This window comes from Ochotona princeps, chromosome 33 (assembly GCF_030435755.1).
Source record: "Ochotona princeps isolate mOchPri1 chromosome 33, mOchPri1.hap1, whole genome shotgun sequence".
NCBI lineage: Eukaryota > Metazoa > Chordata > Mammalia > Lagomorpha > Ochotonidae > Ochotona > Ochotona princeps.
In genome coordinates, this window is record NC_080864.1 from 6,165,021 (window position 1) to 6,187,524 (window position 22,504).

General features: G+C 58.6%; 3 protein-coding genes across 3 annotated transcripts; 1 reads left to right on the forward strand and 2 right to left on the reverse strand.

Moving 5' to 3' along the window:
* Positions 1-1,944: 1,944 nt before the first annotated feature.
* Positions 1,945-9,002, forward strand: FCER2 (Fc epsilon receptor II). The gene is made up of 11 exons (XM_058657877.1): positions 1,945-2,030; positions 3,197-3,288; positions 4,080-4,193; positions 4,449-4,502; positions 4,981-5,043; positions 5,671-5,733; positions 5,872-5,934; positions 6,203-6,292; positions 8,105-8,256; positions 8,383-8,489; positions 8,745-9,002. Exons 2-11 carry the CDS (start codon positions 3,267-3,269, stop codon positions 8,947-8,949), a joined length of 933 nt encoding a protein of 310 aa, XP_058513860.1. The 5' UTR covers positions 1,945-2,030; positions 3,197-3,266; the 3' UTR covers positions 8,950-9,002.
* A 1,375-nt stretch (positions 9,003-10,377) lies between these two features.
* On the reverse strand, positions 10,378-11,162 carry TRAPPC5 (trafficking protein particle complex subunit 5). The gene is made up of 2 exons (XM_004595718.3): positions 11,138-11,162; positions 10,378-10,971 (listed from the first exon to the last, which is right to left on the reverse strand). Exon 2 carries the CDS (start codon positions 10,965-10,967, stop codon positions 10,401-10,403), a length of 567 nt encoding a protein of 188 aa, XP_004595775.1. The 5' UTR covers positions 10,968-10,971; positions 11,138-11,162; the 3' UTR covers positions 10,378-10,400.
* Positions 11,163-16,272: 5,110 nt separating this feature from the next.
* RETN (resistin) lies at positions 16,273-17,514 on the reverse strand. Its single transcript, XM_004596012.2, has 3 exons — positions 17,319-17,514; positions 16,682-16,759; positions 16,273-16,421 (listed from the first exon to the last, which is right to left on the reverse strand). Exons 1-3 carry the CDS (start codon positions 17,476-17,478, stop codon positions 16,273-16,275), a joined length of 387 nt encoding a protein of 128 aa, XP_004596069.2. The 5' UTR covers positions 17,479-17,514.
* Between the last annotated feature and the right edge of the window lie 4,990 nt (positions 17,515-22,504).

Genomic DNA, 22,504 nt, shown 5'->3' on the forward strand with positions numbered 1-22,504 from the left:
GAGCAGGACCCTCGGAGCATGCCCCACGTCGGGGACCTGGGATGGGTGGGAGGCAGGGTGGGGCTTCTCCCTTTGACTCCCTCTTTACCCCAGATACAGGGAAAAAAAATAACATGGAAACAATGGTCTTACCTACTTTCCTGTAGCTACTGACCCTTAGTGCCCTGATCAACTATGTAAAGATGATCAAATGAAATAATTAAAAAAAAAAAAACCTGTAGACCTGTTCAAAAATGAATAAATCAGCCTCCTCTTCCTGGAAGCCCTCCTGGATTTGACAAGTCAGTTACTTCTTCCCCCACGCCTCCTCCGTACAAGCAGACCCCAGGATGTCACAGACGCAGGGTAAGCCCCAGCCCTGGGTGGGGAAGCCGTTGGGGGTGGGCTCTGGGGTGAGGAGGGGGAGAGAAGGGAGCTTGTGACACTGTCCTGGGTGTTGAGGTGCTGTGCTTGGTGTGGAACCCTGGGCGGCTGGGGCCTGGCACCTCGCAGGGGAGCCTGGGGTGAGGCTGGGGATCTTACGGGGCTTGTCATATGTCCCCCTGCCTTGTTCTTGTGAATTCAGGACACAGGATGGGTGAAAAGTGAAGCCCGGCCCTAGGGACTCCGTCAAAAGCAGAACTGGCACCTTCCGATCTAAGACCACATCCGCACTGTTTCCTGTTTGGTTTTTTTTCCCCAAAATGTACAAGAGATGTGGTGGGCAGAGGAGCAGGCAGTGGGGGCAGGGGTCCCCCCAGAACATCCTCTTGTCTCAGCAGGGACCCATGGGGGGTCTTGACTCAGCTCTGGGGAGACCATGGGGTATTGGGGAGATGTATTCAGGAGTTGGGGTTCCCTCCATCACCAGCCTACTTCTCTCCAGTCCCCAGACCAGCCTCCCACCCCGGCCAGGTGACAGCCCTCTCCTAGGGCACCCCTGGCTGCACCTGCTTGGTCTCTGTTGACACCTCCCCTCCAAGCCCTACCTCTTGCCTTTCCAGGTTTTCCTTCTGGCCCCCAGAGCGGCGTCATCTCCCTGTCCCACCCCTACGAGGCTCCCCTCTGTTCTCTGATCCCCCTAGCAGGCCCCTAGGGGCCTCTCCAAATACTCACCTGATCACCCCCTCTTCCAGCCTTGGCCATTTTGCCCGGCATGGCTGGGGACCCGCACTGGCCCAGAACGAGGTTTAAGGGGGGCACTGGGAGAATCAGGGTGAGCAGGCATCATTCAGACGGCGGACATGCCGCAGGGTCCCGTGGATCCAGGGTGGCGGATGGTGCAGCGTGGTGCTTGCCATGGTTCAGTGGCACCGTCAAAGTGCTCCATTGTCATGGTCGGGGGGACGGCTGTTCAGCTGCAGCCTTGAACTTGGTCCTGCTGGGGACGACTCAGGCAATGTCTGCAAGAGCAAGGGGATACGGAGGACTGTCCCTCCAGGGTCGTGACTTGGACAGGAGAATGTTGCCCCCAGCCAAGGATACAGAGGCGTTCAGAGACACGCTTTAGGGTTGGCCTGTGCTGGCCCATGCTGCCCGGCTCCATCACTGGGCAGCTGTGTGACCTCAGGCGGATGACTGAACCTCTCTGAGCTCTCAGAGCTGTCACCCCTAGGGTGGCACTAACAGTATTCCAAGGGTACAGGTGCCAGTCTCATACGAAGATGTCTTGAAGGTGCCAGCCAAGCATGGCGCTTCTGGCTAAAGCCAACAAGGCAAGGGGCTGGGCAAGTTGGGACCGGACCACGCGCTCCTGTGGTCTCCTCTTCCTCACCTCTCACTTGCCCTCCCTAGCCTCCCGGGTCAGGTCAAAGCCAGCGGTGGCTGTGGCTGTGGCTCACCACCTTGGGGACCTGCGGCCTTCCTGGGTTTGCCCACACAAGACCCGTGGATAATTATAGTGGGGATTTCCCCAGCGGACGTGCGTGGTGCTGTGACCCAGAGGTAAGTGGGTGCAGACAGAAGCGGCCCCAGTCGCCCTCCAACGCCTCCACAGCCACTCAGGATCCTCCCCCAGCTGGCCAGGAGTCACGGACGCCCTGCACAGCCAAGTGAGTGCATGCGTGTGGCTGTGTGTGGACAGTGCCCTCGGGGTGTGTATGTGTGTGTGTGTGTGTGTGTGTGTGTGTGTGTGTTGGGGGGATGCACAGGCAGGGGAGTGGGCACCGTGGGAAGGCGGGCAGGTGCCTGTCCATTCAGGGATGGGTGGTTCAGTCACCCACTGTCACTGAGCGAAAGTTATCCTGGTGCCAAAGACTGGGGAAGCCCACGGCTGGTAGGAGTTTTCAGAAAGTTGACGGAAAATGTATGTTATACGTGACATGGACGACTATGGATATCAAAGGGTTTTTGCACCAGAATAAGCTCAATTAAAACAAGCAAAGATTGGGCCTGGCGTGGTGACTTAGCTGCTAAAGTCCTCTCCTTGAACGCGTCAAGATCCCATATGGGCACAGGTTTTAATCCCGGTGGCCCCATTTCCCCACATGCTCCCTGCTTGTGGCCTGGGAAAGCAGTCGAGGATGGCCCAAAGCCTTGGGACCCTGCACCTGCATGGGAGACCTGGACGAAGCTCCTGGCTTCAGCTCTAGCTTGTTGCCATAACAGCTGGAGCTGAGCTGATCTGAAGCCAGAAGCCTCTTCCGGGTCTCCGACACAGGTGCAGGGTCCCAAGGCTTTGGGCCGTCCTCCACTGCTTTCCCAGGCCACAAGCGGGGAGCTGGATGGGAAGTGGAGCATCTGGAACACAAATAGGTACCCATATTAGATGCCAGTTCTTTCCGATGAAGGGTTAGCCTGTTGAGCTATCATGCCAACCCTGAGCTCAACTTTTTCATTTGAGGCCGAGAGCCCTAGACGCATAGAAAATGGGGCGGGGAGGGAAGAGAGCGAGAAAGAGCTCCCAAATGTGTTAGCTCATTCCTCCAGTTGAAGCTGGGTCAGACACAAGCCAGATACCTGGAACTCCAATTAGGTCTCTTGTGTGGGTGGCAAGGACTGAACCACCTGAGCCCTCCCGGGGGGTGAGCATCCATACAGCAAGAAACGGGCAGAGCTGAGACTCGAACTCAGGTCTTCCGATAGAGGATACAGACCAACATGTGTGCAATTCTGAGCAGCCCACCAGCTTTCCAATGTCCCCTCCTTATAGGTCCCGGGTGCCATCCTGAGCCAGTCCGTACCGTTTGTAACCCTAACCAACCTTGTTAAAACCCAGAGCTCAACCAGAGCCGTGACGTGGTAGGAAGTGAGCTCCCTGTGTTCAAGAGCAACCAAACAGGACAACCATGGAGGAGCATCAATACTCAGGTAGGAGGACCCGCTGGTGCGCCGCTGGACCCCGACCGGGTCCCTGACCTCTGGGCTCTCCTCCTAGGAGTGGAGGGGGTTTCCCCAAGTCCTTCCATGGAAAGTTGGGTGAATTTTTGAGAAAGGTCAGGGGGTGTGGGCTAGGGAGGGGCGCCCCAATGATCAGCCTTCCTGGCCCGGCACCAGGTGGGAGGAGAAGCCAGGGGCCCCTCCTTCCTCTGACTCAACACTGCCCAAACCGAGAAAGGGGCTCTGGCTGGCGCACAGGGAGCCCCAGATTCCAAGGCCCAGTGGAGTGGGAGGCACGGCTGGTACAATTGAGGCTGATGGATGCTCAAACTCAGGGTGAGGGCAGGGGCACAGCTCTGCGGGTCTTAAGTGCTGAAGGGTGGTGAGGTCTGGGGCTGGGGGACAGTGCTGGCCATTAGGGCAAGGGTTCAAGTATAGGGAAAGTTACCAGGACTCTGGGGTGTTTCTGGAGGGAACGCGGGGGCTGGAGGTAGGCATCACGGAGTGGTTAATCCAGGTTGGGGGCCCAGCACCAGTGGGGGAGATCAGGTCTCGGCTCCCCGGCCCCAGGTTCTGGCCTTCTGGATGGCAACGTGCCTGTGGCAGAAGTCGAAAGGGAACAGACAGTGGGCCGAGGTTGGGGGGATGGACTGTGACAGGTGGAGATGTTTAGACGAAGGTGAGAGAGTGGGCCAAGGTGGGTGCCGAGGGAGAGCAGGGAGTGAGCAGGTGAACTGTGGGCAGGGTGCTCCTACTGCCTGACTCTCCTGTGGCACCTGCAGGATTCTCAGACTATACCAGGAAGCGATGTTGCAACCGGGACACACAGCTGGCGCTCGTAGGCCTGCTCACCACCGCGCTGTGGGCTGGGCTGCTGGCCCTGCTCCTTCTGTGGCGTGAGGACACCCCCTGGGCCAGCCTACGAACCCCTCTGGGTCCCTCCTGCAACACCTCCTGTCCCCTCTGTCTGGCCTGGTCAGCGCAGCCATGCCAGTCCCACCCCACCCCACCCTGCCTAGCATCCCTGCCTCCTCCCCTTCCCCCAACCAAAGCCTCCACCTCTGTCTGCCCTGGGTGCTAGATGGGGTGTGGGCAGCCGAGGTGGGGGCCCTCAACAAACTCCCCCTGCCTTTTCTTGCTCCCCTTCCTAGACTGGGATACTCTAAGGACTATGAAACAGCTGGAGGAGTCTGTGGCCCGCAATGGTACGTGAGGGCTGGGGGTGCGGGCAGAGTTCAGGTACTTAATTCTTGTTCAGCTTCAGCCCGCTGTCAGAAGACCACCCCCCCCGCTATGTCTCGGTGCCCCCCAACCCAGCCCCAAGGAGCTGAGCGTCGTCCTGTGTTACTGCCCCTCCCCAGGCCTGGACAAGTGGCTTCTGATTGGATGATGTGCCCGACTGTGAAATGGGCATTGAATTTAACCACCAGCAAGTTGCACTTCCGTCCACTTTTGGATGCAAGGGGGGAGGGGGGGTCCGCACATTCACTCCAGGCCTCCTCTGTGCCTGTCTCTTCTTGTGTTTCTGACTCCCTATGCCCCCTAAAAAAAAACAGAGAGCCGCAGCTGTTGGGGCTAGGTGATGGGGAAGTGGGCTGGTCCCCTTGTGCTCATGGCCGGGGCCAGATTCAAGGACCTGCCCGGAAGGATGCTGAAGAGGCTATTCCTGCCTTGCTATCTCAGTCTCCCAGGTTTCCAAGGATCTGCAAAGGTACCAGGGCGAACGGGCGGCCCAGAGATCCGATGGTGAGCCCCTCCCCTCCCCTCGCCCCATCACAGTCCCAGGGAGGGGGGCGAAGGGGGATGGGCACCCAAAGTCAAGATCAGTCAATCCCCCGCCCACCCTGCTGTTACCCCGTGAACTGGAACCCGAGCAGGTGGCCCTGGAGAAACCAGGCTGAGTGACCAAGGGTGGATGAGGGGGACACGGGGTCGAGGGCCCCCAGGACTTGTTCACGGCTGACCCCACCCCGTGCCCTGCTCCTACCAACAGCCTCCGAGGTGCTACGACTGGTGCAGAAGCTCCGAGCTGAGCAGAATATAACGCCTCAGGGTGAGTAGAGATGCGAGAAGGGAGAGAGGGGTGGTCGCTCTGGGCGAGGAGAGGCAAGGGGTGTCCCCCAGCCATGGGAGGGGTGCGCCCAGGAGCCCCCTTCCCCAAGAGTCCAGCCTCACCCTCTTCTGTCCCCCTCAGACTCCAGGCTCTCCCAGAACGTGGACAGACTTCAAGAGGATCTGAGCAACTTTAAGTCACAGAGTGAGGCTGGGAAGGCGCTGGGGGGAGGAGGGTGAATGAGGGGGACGCGGGGTTGAGGGCCCCCAGGACTTGTTCACCGCTGACCCCACCCCGTCCCCTGCTCCCACCGACAACAGCCTCCGAGGTACTGCGAGCGGTGCAGGAGCTCCGAGCTGAGCAGAAGAATATAACGCCTCAGAGTGAGAAGAGCTGGGAGAAGGGAGTGAGGGGTGGTCACCCCGGGAGAGGAGGGGCAAGGGGTGTCCCCTAGCCATGGGAGGGGTGCGCCCAGGAGCACCCCCCGGAGAGTCCAGCCTCACCCTCTTGTGTGCCCTCAGACTTCAGGCTCTCCCATAACCTGGACAGACTTCAAGAGGATCTGAGCAACTTTAAGTCACAGAGTGAGGCTGGGAAGGTGCTGGGGGAGGAGCCAACTTGAGATGCTGGGGGTAGGGGCCAGGCTTGAGGGTCCTGGGCGGGGAGGGGCCCTGCTTGAGGGTGGTAGTGGGGTAGGGGCCAGGCTTGAGGGTGGTAGTGGGGTAGGGGCCAGGCTTGAGGGGCCTTGCGGGGGAGGGGCCCTGCTTGAGGGTGGTGGGGGGTGGGACTGCAGAGCGGAATCTGAGCTCTACTCCTTCTATCTCCCCTACCTTCCCCCCCCTTCCACCCCAGGCTTGAATGAGAAGCGCACAGCCTCGGATTTGCTGAAGCAGCTCCAGGAGGAGGTGGTGAAGCTGTGGATGAAGATCCACGTGGCAGAGGGTGAGCAGGTGCACGTGTGTGTGTGTGTGTGTGTGTGGTGTGTGTGACGGCGGGTCCGTGCACATATGTGGAAGATCATGGCAGGGCAAGACAGCAACCTGGATGGCGGGCACATGGCACTGTGCGTTCTAGCAGAGAGCTCCCGTGGTTTCCGATGCTGTCACTCGACTTTCTCCAACCCAGGCAGCCGTGGAGGGGTCTTCAGCAGGCTCGTGACCCTTGAGAGATTCTGCAGGAGACAACAGGAGGGTCGTGTCTATAGGAAAGGGGACAGTGGCATCTCTGTCCTGGGGTGGGATGCAGAGAGGGGTCACTGTGACCAGGGTTTTCCAGCTTGGTCTTTGCCCTTGACTTCGGGTCTTGCAGCTTGGGGAAGCCCCAGCAGTCAACATCACGTGACAGGAGAGACGTGGAGTCCCCATCCCCTGGGAGGTGCTGTGGCACTGGGGATCCCGACAGGAAACCAAACAGCAGCCCCTGAGGGGTATAGAGGGCTCTGGGTCATCTGGGTATTGACCCTTTCTCAGGTCCTCTTCCCAAATCCAGCCCCATAGATTTTTGACAGTCACAGAACTTTCCAGAAGTTTCCTTAAGGGCTGAGAGAGGGCTGAGTACTGGCTATGCTTTCCTGGCCAAGAAGCTGATGGTGGTGGTGGTGGAGGTACTTCCTATCGTGGAGTTGTTGGTATTGGTGGTGGTTATGTTGACTTCCTGTCACTGAGATGTCTGTGGCGACGGAGGAGGCACTTCCTGTCACCGAGGTGTCTGTGGTGATGGAGCAGTTACTCCTTGCCATGGAGCTATTGATGTTGGTGGTGGTTATGGTGACTTCCTGTCATGGAGGTGTCTGTGGTGATGGTGACTTCCTGTCACTGAGGTGTCTATGGAGATGACTGTGGAGGTACTCCCAGCGGTGTAGGTTTTATGATGGTTGACATGAGGCTGACCCAAGGCCTTGTGGTGAAGGTGTTGGTGAGAAAGGCGATGCTGGTGTGGCGTCTGTGTGACGCTGTGCCGGGCGAGGTCCTGCTCACTTTAGGGTGCCCGTGGTAAAGGCGACAGCCGCACGGGCACTCCTGCCCATGAGTGACCGTGGCCGCATGTGGCCAACGTGTTCTTGAACCTGAACATGCCTGAGTTCTTGGTGCTAATCTGGGGAGGGTGTTGGTGACACTGTGGGTAACTGGTGACCAAAGTGTTGCCAACCATGACTTCATGGGGAAACTTCCAAACTTTCATGCAAAATGTGCAATATGGAAAAACTATAAATTTAAAAAAAACTTCTGTACACAGACCTTTTTCCATGAGCATTTAAAAAAATTTTAATTGAAAAGTCAGATGTAGAGAGGACACACAGGAAATGCTTCCATCTGTTGCTTCACTCCCCAAGTGGCTGCAATGGCCAGAGCTGAGCTGATCAGGAGCCAGGAGCCTCTTTTGGGTCTCCCATGTGGGTGCAGGGTCCCAAGCCTTTGGGCCGCCCTCAACTGCTTTCCCAAGCGACAAGCAGGGGAGTTGAATGGGAAGTGGGACTACCAGGATTAGAACCGGCTCCCATATGGGTTCCCTGGCACGGTCAAGGCGAGGACTTTAGCTGCTAGGCTACTGCACCGGGCTCTTGCACAAGCTTTTTGAAGTCTCCTGGCAGGGACAGCGACTGTGGCTCCGCTGACAGCAATGACGACTGAGGGCATTGGTGGTGGTGCGGGTGTGTCAGGAGAGAGCTCATCTTCCGGGCTTAGGAGGTGAGCCCCAGAAGGGCCACTCCGTCCCACCCTTGCCCACACCGCCCCCGTCCATGTGCCTCCGCAGGTTCTTCGTGCAACACGTGCCCCGAGAACTGGATCTCCTTCCAATACAAGTGCTACTACTTCGGAGAGGGCTCCAAGCAGTGGGTCCAAGCCCGGTTCGCCTGCGACCACCTGCAGGGACGGCTGGTCAGCATCCATAGCCGGGAGGAGCAGGTGTGTGGGCTCAGGCCGGGGCAGGTGCACCATCTGTGGGGAAACCTCCCCGGGGGCAGGGGCGGGGTGGCAGGAACTGTGCCCAGTTCCTTCAGCCCCCGTCCTGTCCTGCCTCTCCCCCGCCAGGACTTCCTGACCGAACGTGTCAGCATGAGGGGTTCTTGGATTGGTTTACGGGATCTCGACAGGGAGGGGGAGTTCATTTGGATGGACGGGAGCCCACTGGACTATAGGTGAGTGGGCGTGGAGAGCCGGTAGCAGGTGTTTGCTGCGGGAGTCCGGTGGCGGAAGAGCTCAGGGCTCCTGGTGGAGGGAAGGAGGGTCCCCTGGGATGTAGGAGACCTTGGTTGGGGTTCAGGGGCTCTCTGTAGCATGAGGGTCCTGGGGGCGGTCTCCAACACACAGAGGGATGTGCCTACGCTTTGGGGCAAGAGGACCCCTGGTCCTGACCCTCATCCACACCCCCACCATGTTCTTGGCTCCTCCAGCAACTGGTCCCCCGGGGAACCCAATAATGGAGGCCAGGGTGAAGACTGCGTGATGATGCTGGGCTCCGGGCACTGGAACGACGCCTTTTGCCGAAGCCGCCTGGACGCCTGGGTGTGTGAGCGCCTGGCCACCTGTGGGCCGCCCGCCGCTGCTGTTGCTACCGTGGCCACCCCTCAGCCACTCCAGGCCACGGAGCCCCGCTAAAAACAGTGGCATTCTGAGGGCTGCCCCGCACCTCCGCTAAGCCCAGCCCTATGTTCTGGGAGGGAGACATTCTCCCTTCCCAGCTGACCCAACCCCACCCCAACAACCCAGCCCTGCAAGGGATGACCCCCCTCCTTCCACCTCCAAACTGTTTTTGAGACATTCCTCACTCCACACCTCACTCCAGCTCCCTCCTTGTGCACAGCCGGTGTGGGCACAAGAAAGGCAGGAACTTGCACCCCTGCTACCCACCCACCCACCCACGTGGGAGAGCCAGATGAGATCCCGACTTTAAGCCCAGCCCCACCCCTGCCTGCTGTAGGCTTTTAGGAAGCAAACCAGCAGGTGGGAGATGTTCGCGCCTTTCAATAAATGAACGTAAAGTGGACTTTCGCCTGTCCTCACGGACTTGCCTGTCACTTAGTCTTCCTCCGACCCTCACAACCTGCTTGGGTTGGGTATGGGGGGAGGAGGGGCTGCTGCAGTTGCTTGAGTCCCAGCTTCCCTCGTTGCTGCTCGCCAAACTTCCAGAAGTTTCCCTGGAAGCCCCTCAGTTTCCCCGGAAGCCCCTCAACCAGCCAGAACAGTTCTAGAAGCAGCCGGAAAGGAGGGATGGAGAGAGGGTCCCAAAGAGCCGCTCCGACGCCTCCCCTTGTCCCGTCTGTGGGGAGGCCCCCTGTGCTGTCTCCTGCAGATTTCCTGGGAGCCTGGGCTGCGGGTACAGACGTGGGCAAGCAGCCTGGTGCGTGAACGCACGTTTCCGCATCTTTGCCCAGCACTTGAGACACCTGCAGCCCACATGAAGCCGTCTCGGGGGGGTCCCTGCTCATGCTCACCTGGAGGGGAGCAGGGACAACTGCTCCAACACCTGCCTGGAGTTCCTGCCGGGGGTGGGGGGTTTTCCCAGCCTGAGCATCTGGAGCAGTGAGCCGGCAGGTGGCAGCTCTCTCACAGAATAAAAATCCTGGGTCCCTCGGGTGCGTTCCCTTTAAGAAGTCATCTCTGGTCTGGGGGGGGGGCGGGGAGGGGGAGAGCTTATCCGGAAACCCCTAACTCCCCTACGGGGCTGGGGACTTCTCCAGATGATTCCGCATAGCAGGAGGTGCTCCGGGGTGGCCTTGGTCTAGGCGTCACCCGCTGGCTGCATTAGAGCGCAGTTCCCACGCGAGGCGGGGCCACAGGCTCCCGGCTGCGCCCCTCTCTTTCATCTGCCGCGCCTGTCAGGTGATGGGGTCCCCTCACCCCAAGGAAGTCTGTCTTTAGCCGGGTTCTCCCACCTGCCCGCACACAGCCTCTCCAACCAGCCAGTCCTGCCCCCTCCACCCCCACACACACCTTCCTAAGTACGCATGGGTGCTGTGCGTGATCCCGGCCACGCTCTCCCCAACACACACAAGATACAGACACGCCTGACCATATCGGGACGGCTGAGGGTGATGTACAATCCTTTATCAGCGGCCTTCCAGGGCCCGGTCCCGGGCGATCACGGCCTCCTCAAATTTGATCATGAGTGTGGTGCCCTTGTGCCAGTGCGCCGTGACCTTGGCGGGGAAGCCACTATGCGTGAGTACGGCCTCCACGATGCCCGCCGTGAAGCTGGCACAGTTGAGCGTGCTGTTCTCCTTGGGCACGGAGATGTAAGTGTTGATCAGGGGCTCGCGTTCGATGATGTAGAAGGTGCGCGCGTCGTCGTTGGCCTGCTCCAGCTTGTCGGCCTCCTTGCCGAACAGCGCCTTCCACACGGCGCCCTTGACGAACAGCAGGGCGCCCAGCACCTTGGTCTCGCGCCGCGCGCCCTTCTCGCGCGCCACCAGCGCGTCCAGCACGCGCGCGCCCACGTGGCGGCCCAGGGCGGCCAGACGCGCCTGCAGCTCGGCCACGGAGAACACGCGGCTCTGGCAGTGCTGCACCAACTCCGAGAAGAGCAGCGCGAAGGCGCTCAGGCTCACCTCGGTGCGTGGCCGCGCCAGGGCGCGTTCCAGCAGCGCCGACTTCCCGCGCGTGAAGCGCGCCTCCATCGCCCTGCGGGGGAGAGGCGCGCACGTGGCTGTCCACCCCTCCATCCCATCCCCGGGGGCTTGGGGGCGCAGCAGGGGAACCCGGAGTGTGAGGGTGTCGGGAGGAGGGGGAAAAAGGCCTTGCCACCCACCCCTCTTCCTTAACCTGCATGCGGGAAGGCCAGACTCACCCCTTTGGGCGGGCAGCGTGGGGCGACCAGAAAGTGGGGTTAACCACACCAGCTAACCACCCCAACCCTGGCGCTCCAGGTCACCGCAGGTCAGCAAAGCAGACTCATAGCGCCTCTGCCTGCCACCTGCGGGAGTCAGAGAAGGCTTGAGGCGGTGAGGGGCGACGGGGGTGGCACAGGGTGGCTCCAGGGGCGACGGGGGTGGCACAGGGTGGCTCCAGGGGCGACGGGGGTGGCACAGGGTGGCTCCAGGGGCGCCTGCAGCGCCCAGGACCCTGGGGACAAGAGGACAGAGGTGGGCCAGGAGCTTAAGGAAGGTTAAAGGCCTAGACGGGGGGACACGGGGAGGTGATGGGGAGCGGGAAGGGGGCTTGGTGGACAGGTGTGCCCACTGCACGGGGAGGACCCAGCCGGATCACGCAGGCTCCAGCCAGGTGGGCGTCCGGGGTGGAGGGTCGGGGGCGACCCCTGGGGTTCAGCCCCACGGCGGGCAAGGCCCAGAACAGGCGAGGTGCAAGTGGAAGGAGTGGAGACGCAGCCTCTGCCGGGCTGCAGGTAAATGGGGGTGACCCGAGTCCCCCCAACATACACGCAGCGCCCCGAGGGGGAGCGGGAGAGGGGCCCACTCTCCCCAGCGATTCCCAGCCGTGCATGGAACCGGGGGTCGTGGCCACCGAGGCCAAGGCGCCCAAGCCCCAGGTTTTCCCCGGGGTCCGGGTACGGGAGCCCCTCGAAGGCCCCGGGTGGGAGGTCGGCTCTCACCTGCAACCGCGGCCGGCAGTTCCGCCGAGGTGCTTTACGGCGTCGTGCCCGGCGCGAAGTGCGCAGGCGCGCGGCGGGCGGTGATGACAGGAGCGACCGCGAGGGGGCGCGCGCGCGCTGTGCCGGGACGGGGAGCGCCCCGGAGGGAAAGTGGGGGGCCCCGCTGGCTCCTGGGGGGACCCCGGAGGGAAAGTGGTGGGGGGACCCCGGAGGGAAAGTGGGGGACCCCGCTGGCTCCTGGGGGGACCCCGGAGGGAAAGTGGGGGACCTTGCTGGCTCCTGGGGGGACCCCGGAGGGAAAGTGGGGGACCCCTCTGGCTCCTGGGGGGACCCCGGAGGGAAAGTGGGGGGCCCCCCGCTGGCTCCTGGGATACCCCTCATCTTCATCCCAGGTTGGGATCAGCCGGGACTTGTCCCTGGGGACTGCAGGCAACATCTGGAGTTGCTAATTCCTGTCGAAGTCCTGGTCCCTCGTGTTCCCCCTGGGGCTCCGAGTGTGCCCATGTACATCCTCCTCTCCACCCCACCCCACCCCACCCACAGGAAGGATGCTACAGGCAGAAGAGGAACTCTAGGGCACAGAGGAGGGGTGAGGAGTGGGGTCAGCTCTCTTTGTGTGGGATTCACAACCCTCTCACTATCCCCTACCCCACACCCCCACATCCTCAACCAACCTCCCCCCCACACACACACCCTCACCCAGCACCACCATCTCAGACCAACAGGGAAGATCGACCAGGGATGGGCGAGAAGACAAACTCAGAGCCCTGATAAAGAATGTTCAAGAACTTTCAGGAAGCTGTGTGCATGGGTGTGTCCATCCTCTCGTTGTCAAGGGAGACCCTCTTGCACACAGCATGAGGACAGCCAGGCATGGAGCAGGACCCACCTTGTGCTTGCCCCAACTCTTCCAGGCCCACCACACCTCCTCCCCACCTCCCCGCCGAGGGGTTCTGCCTCCCCAGCTGCCCAGAAAGGGAACCGGAGGGAATGAGGCAACAGGCTGGCCACGGCTGCCCCACACTCACCCGTGTTAAAATAGATCAAGGAATAAATAGATTGAAATGAGAAGTCTCAGACTTATTGAGCGCATGCACAAAGTGAGTTTGATTTTGCTTTCAGATACGTGGCTGATGACTTCAAGACAACTTTAGGGACGTCCCCGAGGCTTGGCGAGGATCATTTTTGGGATCCCTCGAGGATGGCCAAATCCTGTCTCTCCGAGAAAGATCAATTGGACAAGGATTCGGGGCCAAATCATGTATCAGCCCTTACAAAGATGCCAGCCGTTGAATTAGACCGTTGATTCCTCATGTAACAGGTGCAGGACGTGGACCAACGGGGGCCAGCTCTGCTTTGATGAACAGGTAGAGAGAGCAGGGCCACCTGCCCAGTACCCACCTGTCATGGAGTCACATCTGTACAGGTATCCTAAATCCCCCCACCCACAAATCAGCGATTGGCTTGGGGTGAGCATGTGATCCAAGCCCAGCCAATCAGAGTGTTAAGACTTGGCACAGAGGGGTCCGGCACGATGGCCTGGTGGCTAAGGTCCTCACCTTGCATGCCCAGGGATCCCATAGGATGCTGGTTCTAATCCCGGCGGCACCACTTCCCATCCAGCTCCGTGCCTGTGGCCTGTGAAAAACAGTTGGGGACAGCCCAAAGCTCTGGGATCCTGCACCTGCATGGAGATCCGGGAGAGGCTCCTGGCTTCGGATCAGCTCAGCTCTGGCCGTTGCGGCCACTTGGGGAGTGAATCATCAAATGGAAGATCTTCCTCTCTGTCTCTCCTCTTCTCTGTGTATCTGGCTTTGCAATGAAAACAAAACTTAATCTAAAAAAAAAAGATTTGTCACAGTGGCAAGCCTATGAACCAAGTCTCACCTAATGGGACTGTTCTGGGACTTTGGGTAAGCAAGGGGAGAAAAGGGAATTTTCTCCTTCTGTGATGGGGCTTCCAGAGTGGAAACATGCAAGCCTGGAGCTGCCACAGGGAAGGATTTACCGAGAGTGAAGCCAAGCTCTGAGGATAGCAGAGCTGAGGGACAAGTCTGGGGCGTGGAGACACCTGGATACAGCCACACCTGAACCCATGCCTGGTCCCACGCTTCTCAGTTACACAGACCAGAGCTCCCTTTCCTTTCTTCTTCCTTTTTTTTTTTTAAAAAGATTTATTTTTATTGGAAAGGCCAATTGACAGAGAGAAGGAGAGAGATCTTCCATCCATTGATTCACTCCCCAAGGAATACAAAGCCTGCAGCTGAGCTGATTCGAAGCCAGGAGCCAGGAGCCTCTTCTGGGTCTCCCACACAGGTGCAGGGCCCCAAGGCTTTGGGCCGTCCTCGATTGCTTTCCCAGGACACAAGCAGGGAGCTGGATGGGAAGTGGGACAGCCGGGACACGAACCAGTGCCCATATGAGAACCCGGCGCATGCAAGATGAGGATTTAGCCATTATGCCATAGTGCCAGGCTCTAGATCTAGGACCTAAAGCTCACGTGGGGGCTGTAGGTGTCACAGGCAGCACTTTGCTGTTGTTATGTGTGAGTCCGAGTTACAGAAAGAGAGAGAACGAAGAGAAAATTTCCACCTACTGGTTCACTCGCCAGTTGACTGCAGCAGCCAGGGCTGAGCCCAAGCCAGGAGCCAGGAGCCAGGAGCCAGGAGCCAGGAGCCAGGAGCCAGGAGATCCAGCTGGGTCTCTCCTTACAGGTTCAGGTCCCAAGCACTTGGCCCCTGCTCTGCTAGCTTTCCCAGGCACATTAACAGGAAGCAGAGCAGCCAAGACTGCAATGGGCACTCAGAGTGGGCACTGCCAGAGGCTGGTTTGCCCATGCCCTGGCTTCACTTCTGACTCAGTGCCCCGTCCCCCCACATACACACCCTGAGTGACCGTGGTGGTGTCAGAAGGGAGAGGGGTTCTTAGGTGGAAGTCCCAGTGGGCTTCCTTGACCAGGGTTCCGACTCCTGCCAGTGGCCACTATGCTGGACAGGGGGTTGGGTGAGACTCCTACGCGTCCTGAAAGCCCAGCTGCCACCCTATCACCAGTCCCTGGGTGACATGTGGGGCGGACCCCCTCCCCGGGTGGGCTGTGCCTCTGCAGGCTGGATGTCTGACTCCATGGTTAGGATGCTCATGGGACACGGCGGAGCTCTGATCCCCTGCATGGACGACCTGGAGGACTGGAACAGGGAACACGAACTCTCCCAAGTGTCGGGTGGGTGGTCCAGGCTGGAATGAAGGAGGGCAGGGTCCTGATGCTGGAAGCACAAGGGTCTGTATCCAGCTGTGCCCTGTGTGTGTGCCCCTGCCGTGTGTGCACCTGGAGCGCATCTGTGTGACCATCGTATCCAGCTGTGCCCTGTGTGTGTGCCCCTGCCGTGTGTGCACCTGGAGGGATTCTGTGTGACCATTGTGTCCAGCTGTGCCCTGTGTGTATGTGTGCACCTGCCGTGTGTGCACCTGGAGCGCATCCGTGTGACCATCGTATCCAGCTGTGCCCTGTGTGTGTGTGCACCTGGGGGCATCTGTGTGACCATCATATCCAGCTGTGCCCTGTATTTGTGCACCTAGGTGGCATTTCCAAGTGTATGCATAGTTGTTTATCCACCATGGCTGAGTGCCTATAGTGTGCACATGTGGTTGCTCATGCCACATTTACTGCGTGCCTGCTGTATGCTCTGCTGGAAACCCTGTGGATACGAGGAGCCAGGAGGTCTTTGGACGTGCCCTGGGTACTGTGGGATGGGGGTTCGGGGAACAATGCAAAACTTCACCTGCAGATGCCAGGACATAAACTTGGCGTGTGTCTCCTCCGAAGCGTCCTTCCTACCCCGGGTGAATGTGACCTGTGCCTTGAGAGGGTCGGGGGGACCCTCCTTGCAGGTGGTGAGTGAGGGAGCCCACCTTGAACCCCCTGGGAGCCTGCTGGGAGCTTGGGATCCTCCCATGAGTGCCCTGCCCACTACCCAGGGGGACCCAGGTCCCAGCCTGATGTGGAGGGAACCAACAGAGAGGGATACTCTATGGGAAGCCCTGACACCTGAGGGTGACTCAAGGTGACCTAGTGGGGACACTCATGTCCCCACCTGGATGCTTGGGATAGACGCAAGGGGGCTTGTCCTGGAAGGGAGGGAGGGAGAGGAGGTGCCTCAGAAGACCCAAGCGCCCCTCATCATTGCACCTGCTAACCTGTGGAGACAGCACGTGGACCCCACACCCACCCCAAGTAACCGCCCAGGGCCCACATCACCACCACCACCAGCACCATCGTCATCATTCTTTCTGGTTTATTTCCAGCCCCTCCCCCCACCCCACCCCACCCCACCCCACCCCACCCCACCCCCAGCATGGTGGGTGCACGTGTGAGATCAGGGGGTGGTCTTCGGGGTGCTCTTCAGACGGCAGCAGCGCGCGGCGGTCCAGTCCATACCCGCGCACTGGCAGTGGCACGTCTTTTCGGAGCGCACGTCCCATGACCCGCAGCCGAAGCCACAGGCGCAGCCGGTGACCCCAAACCCTGCCGCAGAGGGAAGCCGGGATGTGAGGACCCTCCCCACCCCCGCTCCGGGGAGGGAGAGAGGGAGAGGGAGAGGGGGAAGTAGGGAGGAAGAGGGGGGAGCTGGCGGACGCTGGAGGAAGTGGAGTCCCTGAGCGAGAGAGGCGGGGCACAAGCTGGGGGCTCAGGGCTGCAACCCTAGGGACCTGGAGGCTGGGACTTCACCAAAAATGAGATGTGAGAGGTGGCATTCCCAGGGGTCAGAGGACAGGTGTACTCGCCTGGGGGGCAGGTGGCCAGGTTGCCGCCAGACTTGACGGTGCGACAGTCCAGGTCCAGGCGCACACCGCTGCCGTGAACTAAAGGAGGAGCGTTGGAGACCAAGCTCTTGCTCCCCCCGCCCCCGCTCTCCCACTACACCCCCCTGGGGGAAATCGGGGGACAGGGACTGAGGAGCCAAGCCATCCTGACCCAGGTATCTCCTGCCTTGACTTGAGTACTTAGGCCTAAGCAAGGTTTGGGGGTGTGATCGTAACAGATCAAAGTACCGGCCTGCGGAGCCAACAAACCACAGGGGCACGGAGTCCAGTCCTGGCTGTTCTGCTTCCCATCCAGCTCCCTGCCCTTGCACCTTGGGAAAGCAGTGGAAGACGGCTCAAGTGTCAAATATATGAGAGGCCTGGCCCCAGTCCTGGCTCCTGCAGTCAGAGAGCGAACCATCCGAGGATCTCGCTTTCTCTCTCTCTCTCTCTGTAACTCTGCCGTGCAAATAAATATTTTTTTTTAAAAAGGAGCGGGGGAGACAGAGTTGAATGGGGAGTGGGGATTGAGAGTGGCTGGGGAGTTAAATTTGGGCTGCGCTGGGGCTTGGGAGCGGCCGGGGGTCAGAAGAACAAGGTGGAATGCGGGGGTGCTCACGCAGGGAGCTGGCGACACTCTGCAGTCTCTCGTTGATGGCGTCATCCACAGGACACAGGTTGCTGCCACACACCAGCCTTGCCAGGACCGGGAGGAAGAGGAGGAGGAGGAAGTCAAGAACCTTCATCCTGCAGGAGAGAATCAGAACACGCAGCCCCATCAGAGTGAGCCCCTTTCCACCTGGGGGTACAGGGTCTGCAGCAATGGACAACGGAGATAAGGGCTTACCTTGGCCTTGTACCTGATGGTCCAGTCGGGGGCCTCAGGTTGCCGTTGGCCCCTATTTAACGTTCATGTCTAAGGGTGTGGGGTTTCCTGTCTTGACCAATCGTTTCCTTGGCCCCTGGCACTCCCTTCCCACATCCTGAGCCAAGAGGAAGCCCCTGCAGGAGGGGACTGCCCTCCTGGCCTCTCTTATCTCCCCAACCCCACCAACACCATCCCCTCCCTGCAAGTGCCCGCAGAGGGTACCACGACCACCACCACAGTGCTGGGGTCCATGCAGTGGGTGTGGAGGACACGAAGGTGTTTGCTTGCTGGCAAAGCCACGGGGAGGCACCCCCCAGCCCCCCGCCAGCTGCAAGCCAAGGCAAGGCAAGGCAGTTCCACCTCCCTTTGCATGGACCCCCAACCACCCCGACCACCCCGCTGAAAGTCCTGTAATCTATTGAGGCATTGTTTGCCACTGCCAAGTTGGCTTTTACTATCCATGTGAGCCTAGAGGCTGATGTTGCTGGAAGGCAAGAGAGGACGACTCTTGGCAAAAGGGCCTGTTACAATTCCTGCTGTCTCTGCTACCCCCATAGACCCTAGGGCTGGGAGAGCTCCGAATGTTTATACTAACATTGTAAAACATGCTAATGTAGGGTGTTTAGTCCATGGGTGTAGTGGGAATCCACGTTTAGGGTTTTCTTTCCTTGATCTTTAGGTCCTTCCTTCTGTGATGCGTTTCCTCCCTTAACTGACTCAAGACTAAGTCATAGAATGAGGATTGTAGCAGGAATGTATAACTGATTGATATGTGTCGTCTATTGAGAACTTCCTGACCACAGGGTCAGGTTGGATAACATCCTGCTTTGGGCAGAATTATGCTTGGAAACACCCACTTGACCATCACGGTAAAAGTCTGTGCCAGGGCTTGTGATTGCTTCTGTATAAATAAAGGGGCCAGCTTTCTTGCATGGTCCATTATGATCCTGAAATCGTACGGGTCCATTTCTTTTCTGTCTCCACTTACTCCATGCACCCTTCTCGAACTCGACCGGAACTGGACTCCGGCACCGCAGTGCGAGGGCAGGTGCAGGAAAGGGCGTTGCCACGCACGAGACAGGAAGCAGAGGGCACTCCAACAGCACCCCCTTGGGAGAGGCTTGCACGCCGCCCACGTGCCATGGAAAAATCGAGCTTGACTCCTGTTTACTTAAGCTTTGTTTATTTGAAAGGTGGAGTTTGACAGAGAGAGCTCTTCTACCCTGCAGGTTGCTGAACCCCAAATGGGTACAATGGCTGACCAGCGAAGCCAGGAGCCAGGAGCTCCATCCGCGTCTCACCACGCGGGTGCAGGGTCCCAAGGCTTTGGACCATCCTCGACTGCTTTCCCAGGCCACAGGCAGGGAGCTGGATGGGAAGCAGGATGCCAAGATTAGAGCCGGTGCATTCAAGGCAAGAACTTTAGCTGCTAGGCTATTGTGCTGGGCCCTGTCATTCCTTTTTTAAAGGCTGAATACTATTCCATCGTGTGGTTTTGGCTATCCTGATTGCGTGAGAACCTTCTGACTTGGTTGTGTGGAGGCCTCCTAGATGGTCAGTGTCTAAGGAGGAAGGGCTGGCCAAGCCAGCGTGGTGGCCTGGTTGGTGGTAGGGGGACAGGGTTGGAGTTGCGTGTCTTCAGGTCTCAGCACAGAGCCGAGTGGGTCAAGTTAGAGGAACTCAAAGTGCGTGAGAGGAGGAAGTTATGGGGTGTGGGAATGGGGTCATACCTCCCCGACACAGGCTGGGTGCAACAGAGCCCCGACAGTTCTGCTGTGACAGCCTCAGCTTGAGAGACGCTTGAGTAAGACCTTTGGGGAAACACAGAAGTGGGTGGCTCTCACTATGGGGAGACAACAGAGCATGTGTGGAACTCCTGGGGTTTTGTAAACCCTTACTCCAGTAAAAACAAAGGGCTCTACTGCCCCAGAGTTCCCTCTTAAAAATACTAGAAAGCTAGGGCCCAGTGGCGTGGCCTAGCGGCTAAAGTCCTCGCCTTGAAAGCCCCGGGATCCCATATGGGCGTCGGTTCTAATCCCGGCAGCTCCACTTCCCATCCAGCTCCCTTCCTGTGGCCTGGGAAAGCAGTGGAGGACGGCCCAAAGCCTTGGGACCCTGCACCCGTGTGGGAGACCCGGAGGAGGTTCCAGGTTCCCGGCATCGGATCGGCGCACATCGGCCCGTTGCAGCTCACTTGGGGAGTGAATCATCGGACGGAAGATCTTCCTCTCTGTCTCTCCTCCTCTGTGTATATCTGGCTGTAATAAAAAAATGAATAAATCTTATAAAAAAATACTAGAAAGCTAGAGCAAGCAAGAGAGAGAGATGTCCTCCATTAACTGATTTTTTTTTAATAATTAAGCCAGGGACAATTTTCTCTTTTTTAACATTTATTTTTATTGTAAAGGCAGATATACAGAGAGGAGGAGGGACGGAGAGGAAGATCTTCCACGTAATGATTCACTCCCCAAGTGACTGCAACGGCCGGTGCTGTGCCGATCTGTAGCCAGGAGCCACGCAAACCTTAGCTCATAAGCAAGAATAGAAATCAGGCTGGAGCACAGGCCATGCCAAGCTTGGCTCTTACACCGACTGGTCTGCACGAGCCAGGGATGCTAGGCCACAGCAGCCAAGACAAAGGCTGAGACAGGTGAAGGGCTAAACTAACTGGGTGAGAGCAACCACTGGCACACACGTAATCTAGGGCTGGGAACACGCCTGGTTGGGGAGCTATGAGAGTACACCCTTGCTGGGTTGGGGTTCCCACTGGTGAGTGTGGGAGCCACAGTAGGGGCTGTGTTCTGGTCTGGACATGGCTGCAGTTTCCCTTGGCTCAAGTGTGGACTGGAGCTGGACACACCAAGCTGGGCTAGACTCCAGCACCATCTGGTGCTCCAGAGGACCAGGGTAGATGTAGGACGGACCAGGCTAGGTCTCTGCCCCTACTGAGCCATGGGTGAGCTGTGTCTGAGTCCGGACGAGCCTTGGCTGGACTGAAACATCCAACAGTAAGAACCAGAATGGGTTGAAGGCCAGTCCTGAGAGGCCACTGTTCCTGCCAGGACAGGAGGTGGACTAAGTAGGGCTGGCCCATGGACCCACCAGTATGCACAAGATCTGGCAATGAGGTTCTGATGGAGGAGCTTGGGAAACTCCTCTGTCGGGTCACAGATCCTATGGGTGAGCGCAAGAACCACGATAGGGAACAGCCCAGACCAGGCCAGGGAAAGATACCTACCCTCTTACATTTGGCATAGCTTGGGGGCAGACCAGACTGAACCAGTTCACATCACCCGCTGGCAAATCCGAGCACCAGAACAGAGTGTGGGTTGGGCCAGATTTGGTCACAACACATACCAATACACATTCCGGTTGGGATTGGATGCCTGCTGGGCTGCGTTAGGTTGTAACCCTCACCAGCGTCAGCTGGAAATGTGGGTGGGCCAGGCTGGGGCAGGCTACAACACCCACTGGAAAATGCCAAGGTGAGGTGGGCCATACCAGACTCAGCCGCAGCACCCAACCAGCACACGTGAGAACCAGGGAGGAGGCAGGGGGCAAAGCCGGTAGGGGGAATATGGAGGGCTCCCCTGCTGGACAGCCACTCCCACTGGAGAGCGTTAGTTGGGTTGGGGACAGACCAGACCGGGCAGGGCTACAATACCTCTGGGCCTCATGTGAGCTAGATCAGGGAAAAGCCAGGCTGGGCTGACTGTTCCGACTGGTGCAAGCAAAAATTAGAGTGGGTGAGGATTGGTTGGGTTTTGCCGCAGCATCAGCTGGCAGAGGCTGGCACTAGGGGCTAATTCTGCCAAGTTAAACTGCAGAACCATCTGGAGTGTGCATAATCAGGGAGTGGGAGTGGCCTAGTAGGGAAATCATGGGCACCTCCCTCTTGGGTTACCACTCCCACTGCAGAGCATGAAAACCAGGACTGGGGCAGGGGTGGCTGGACAGAACAGCACCCACCAGCATGTATGTGGACTGGATGGTAGATTGGTTGGGTTGAACTAGGCTTCAATGCCCATTGACATGTATGAGAGCTGAATGGGATGTGGGACAGACTGGACAAGTCTGTGGTACATACTAGCAAGCATGGGAACCAGGGTAGGGGGCAGGCCTGGTGGGGGTTATGGGAAGTCGCCCCAACTAGGCTACAGCTCCCACTGGTTCGCATCAGGACCGAGTATGAAGTAGGTAGCATCGAGTTGGACTACAACATCCATTGGTTCATGTGGAAGACAGGGCTGGAAACAGAACTGACCCAGCAACTACAATGAGCAGCAAGTGCATAAGCTGATTGGGGCGACGGACTGTGCCAGACCCTGTACTGGCAAGCACACACAAGAATCAGGTCTGGGATCACCTCAGATGAAGTTTCTTTGGGGATCCCTCCAACTGAACTGCTGATCTCAGAACCCCAACCATGAAGAGACTATGTCAGCCAGTGGATTCTGAATAGATTTCATCGCGATTGGAACGGTGAGATCAGCAGCAATTCAGAACTGTTGGGCTATCAAAACTGCTTGAGCAGGACCCTCGAAGCATGCCCCACGTCGGGGACCTGGGATGGGTGGGAGGCTGGGTGGGGCTTCTCCCTTTATCTTCCCTTACCCCAAATACAGAAAATAATAATATTAATGTGGAAACAATGGTCTTACCCACTTTCCTGTAGCCTTTGTGCCCTAATCAACTATGTAAGGATGATCAAAGTAAAAAAAAAATTAATAAATCTGAAAAGAATGTTTAAGGAAGGAGAAAAGGGAGTGTGGTTGCTCTGTAGCAACTTAAGCCGCTGTGCGGAACATCTGTGTCCCACATCCAGGCCCAGGTTCAAGTCCTGGCTGCTGCCCTTGGGAAGGCATCCCATGGTAGCCCGGTGCTTGGGCCCCTGCACCCACGTCCTTGGGAGACCCGGATGGAGCCCCTTGAGTCCT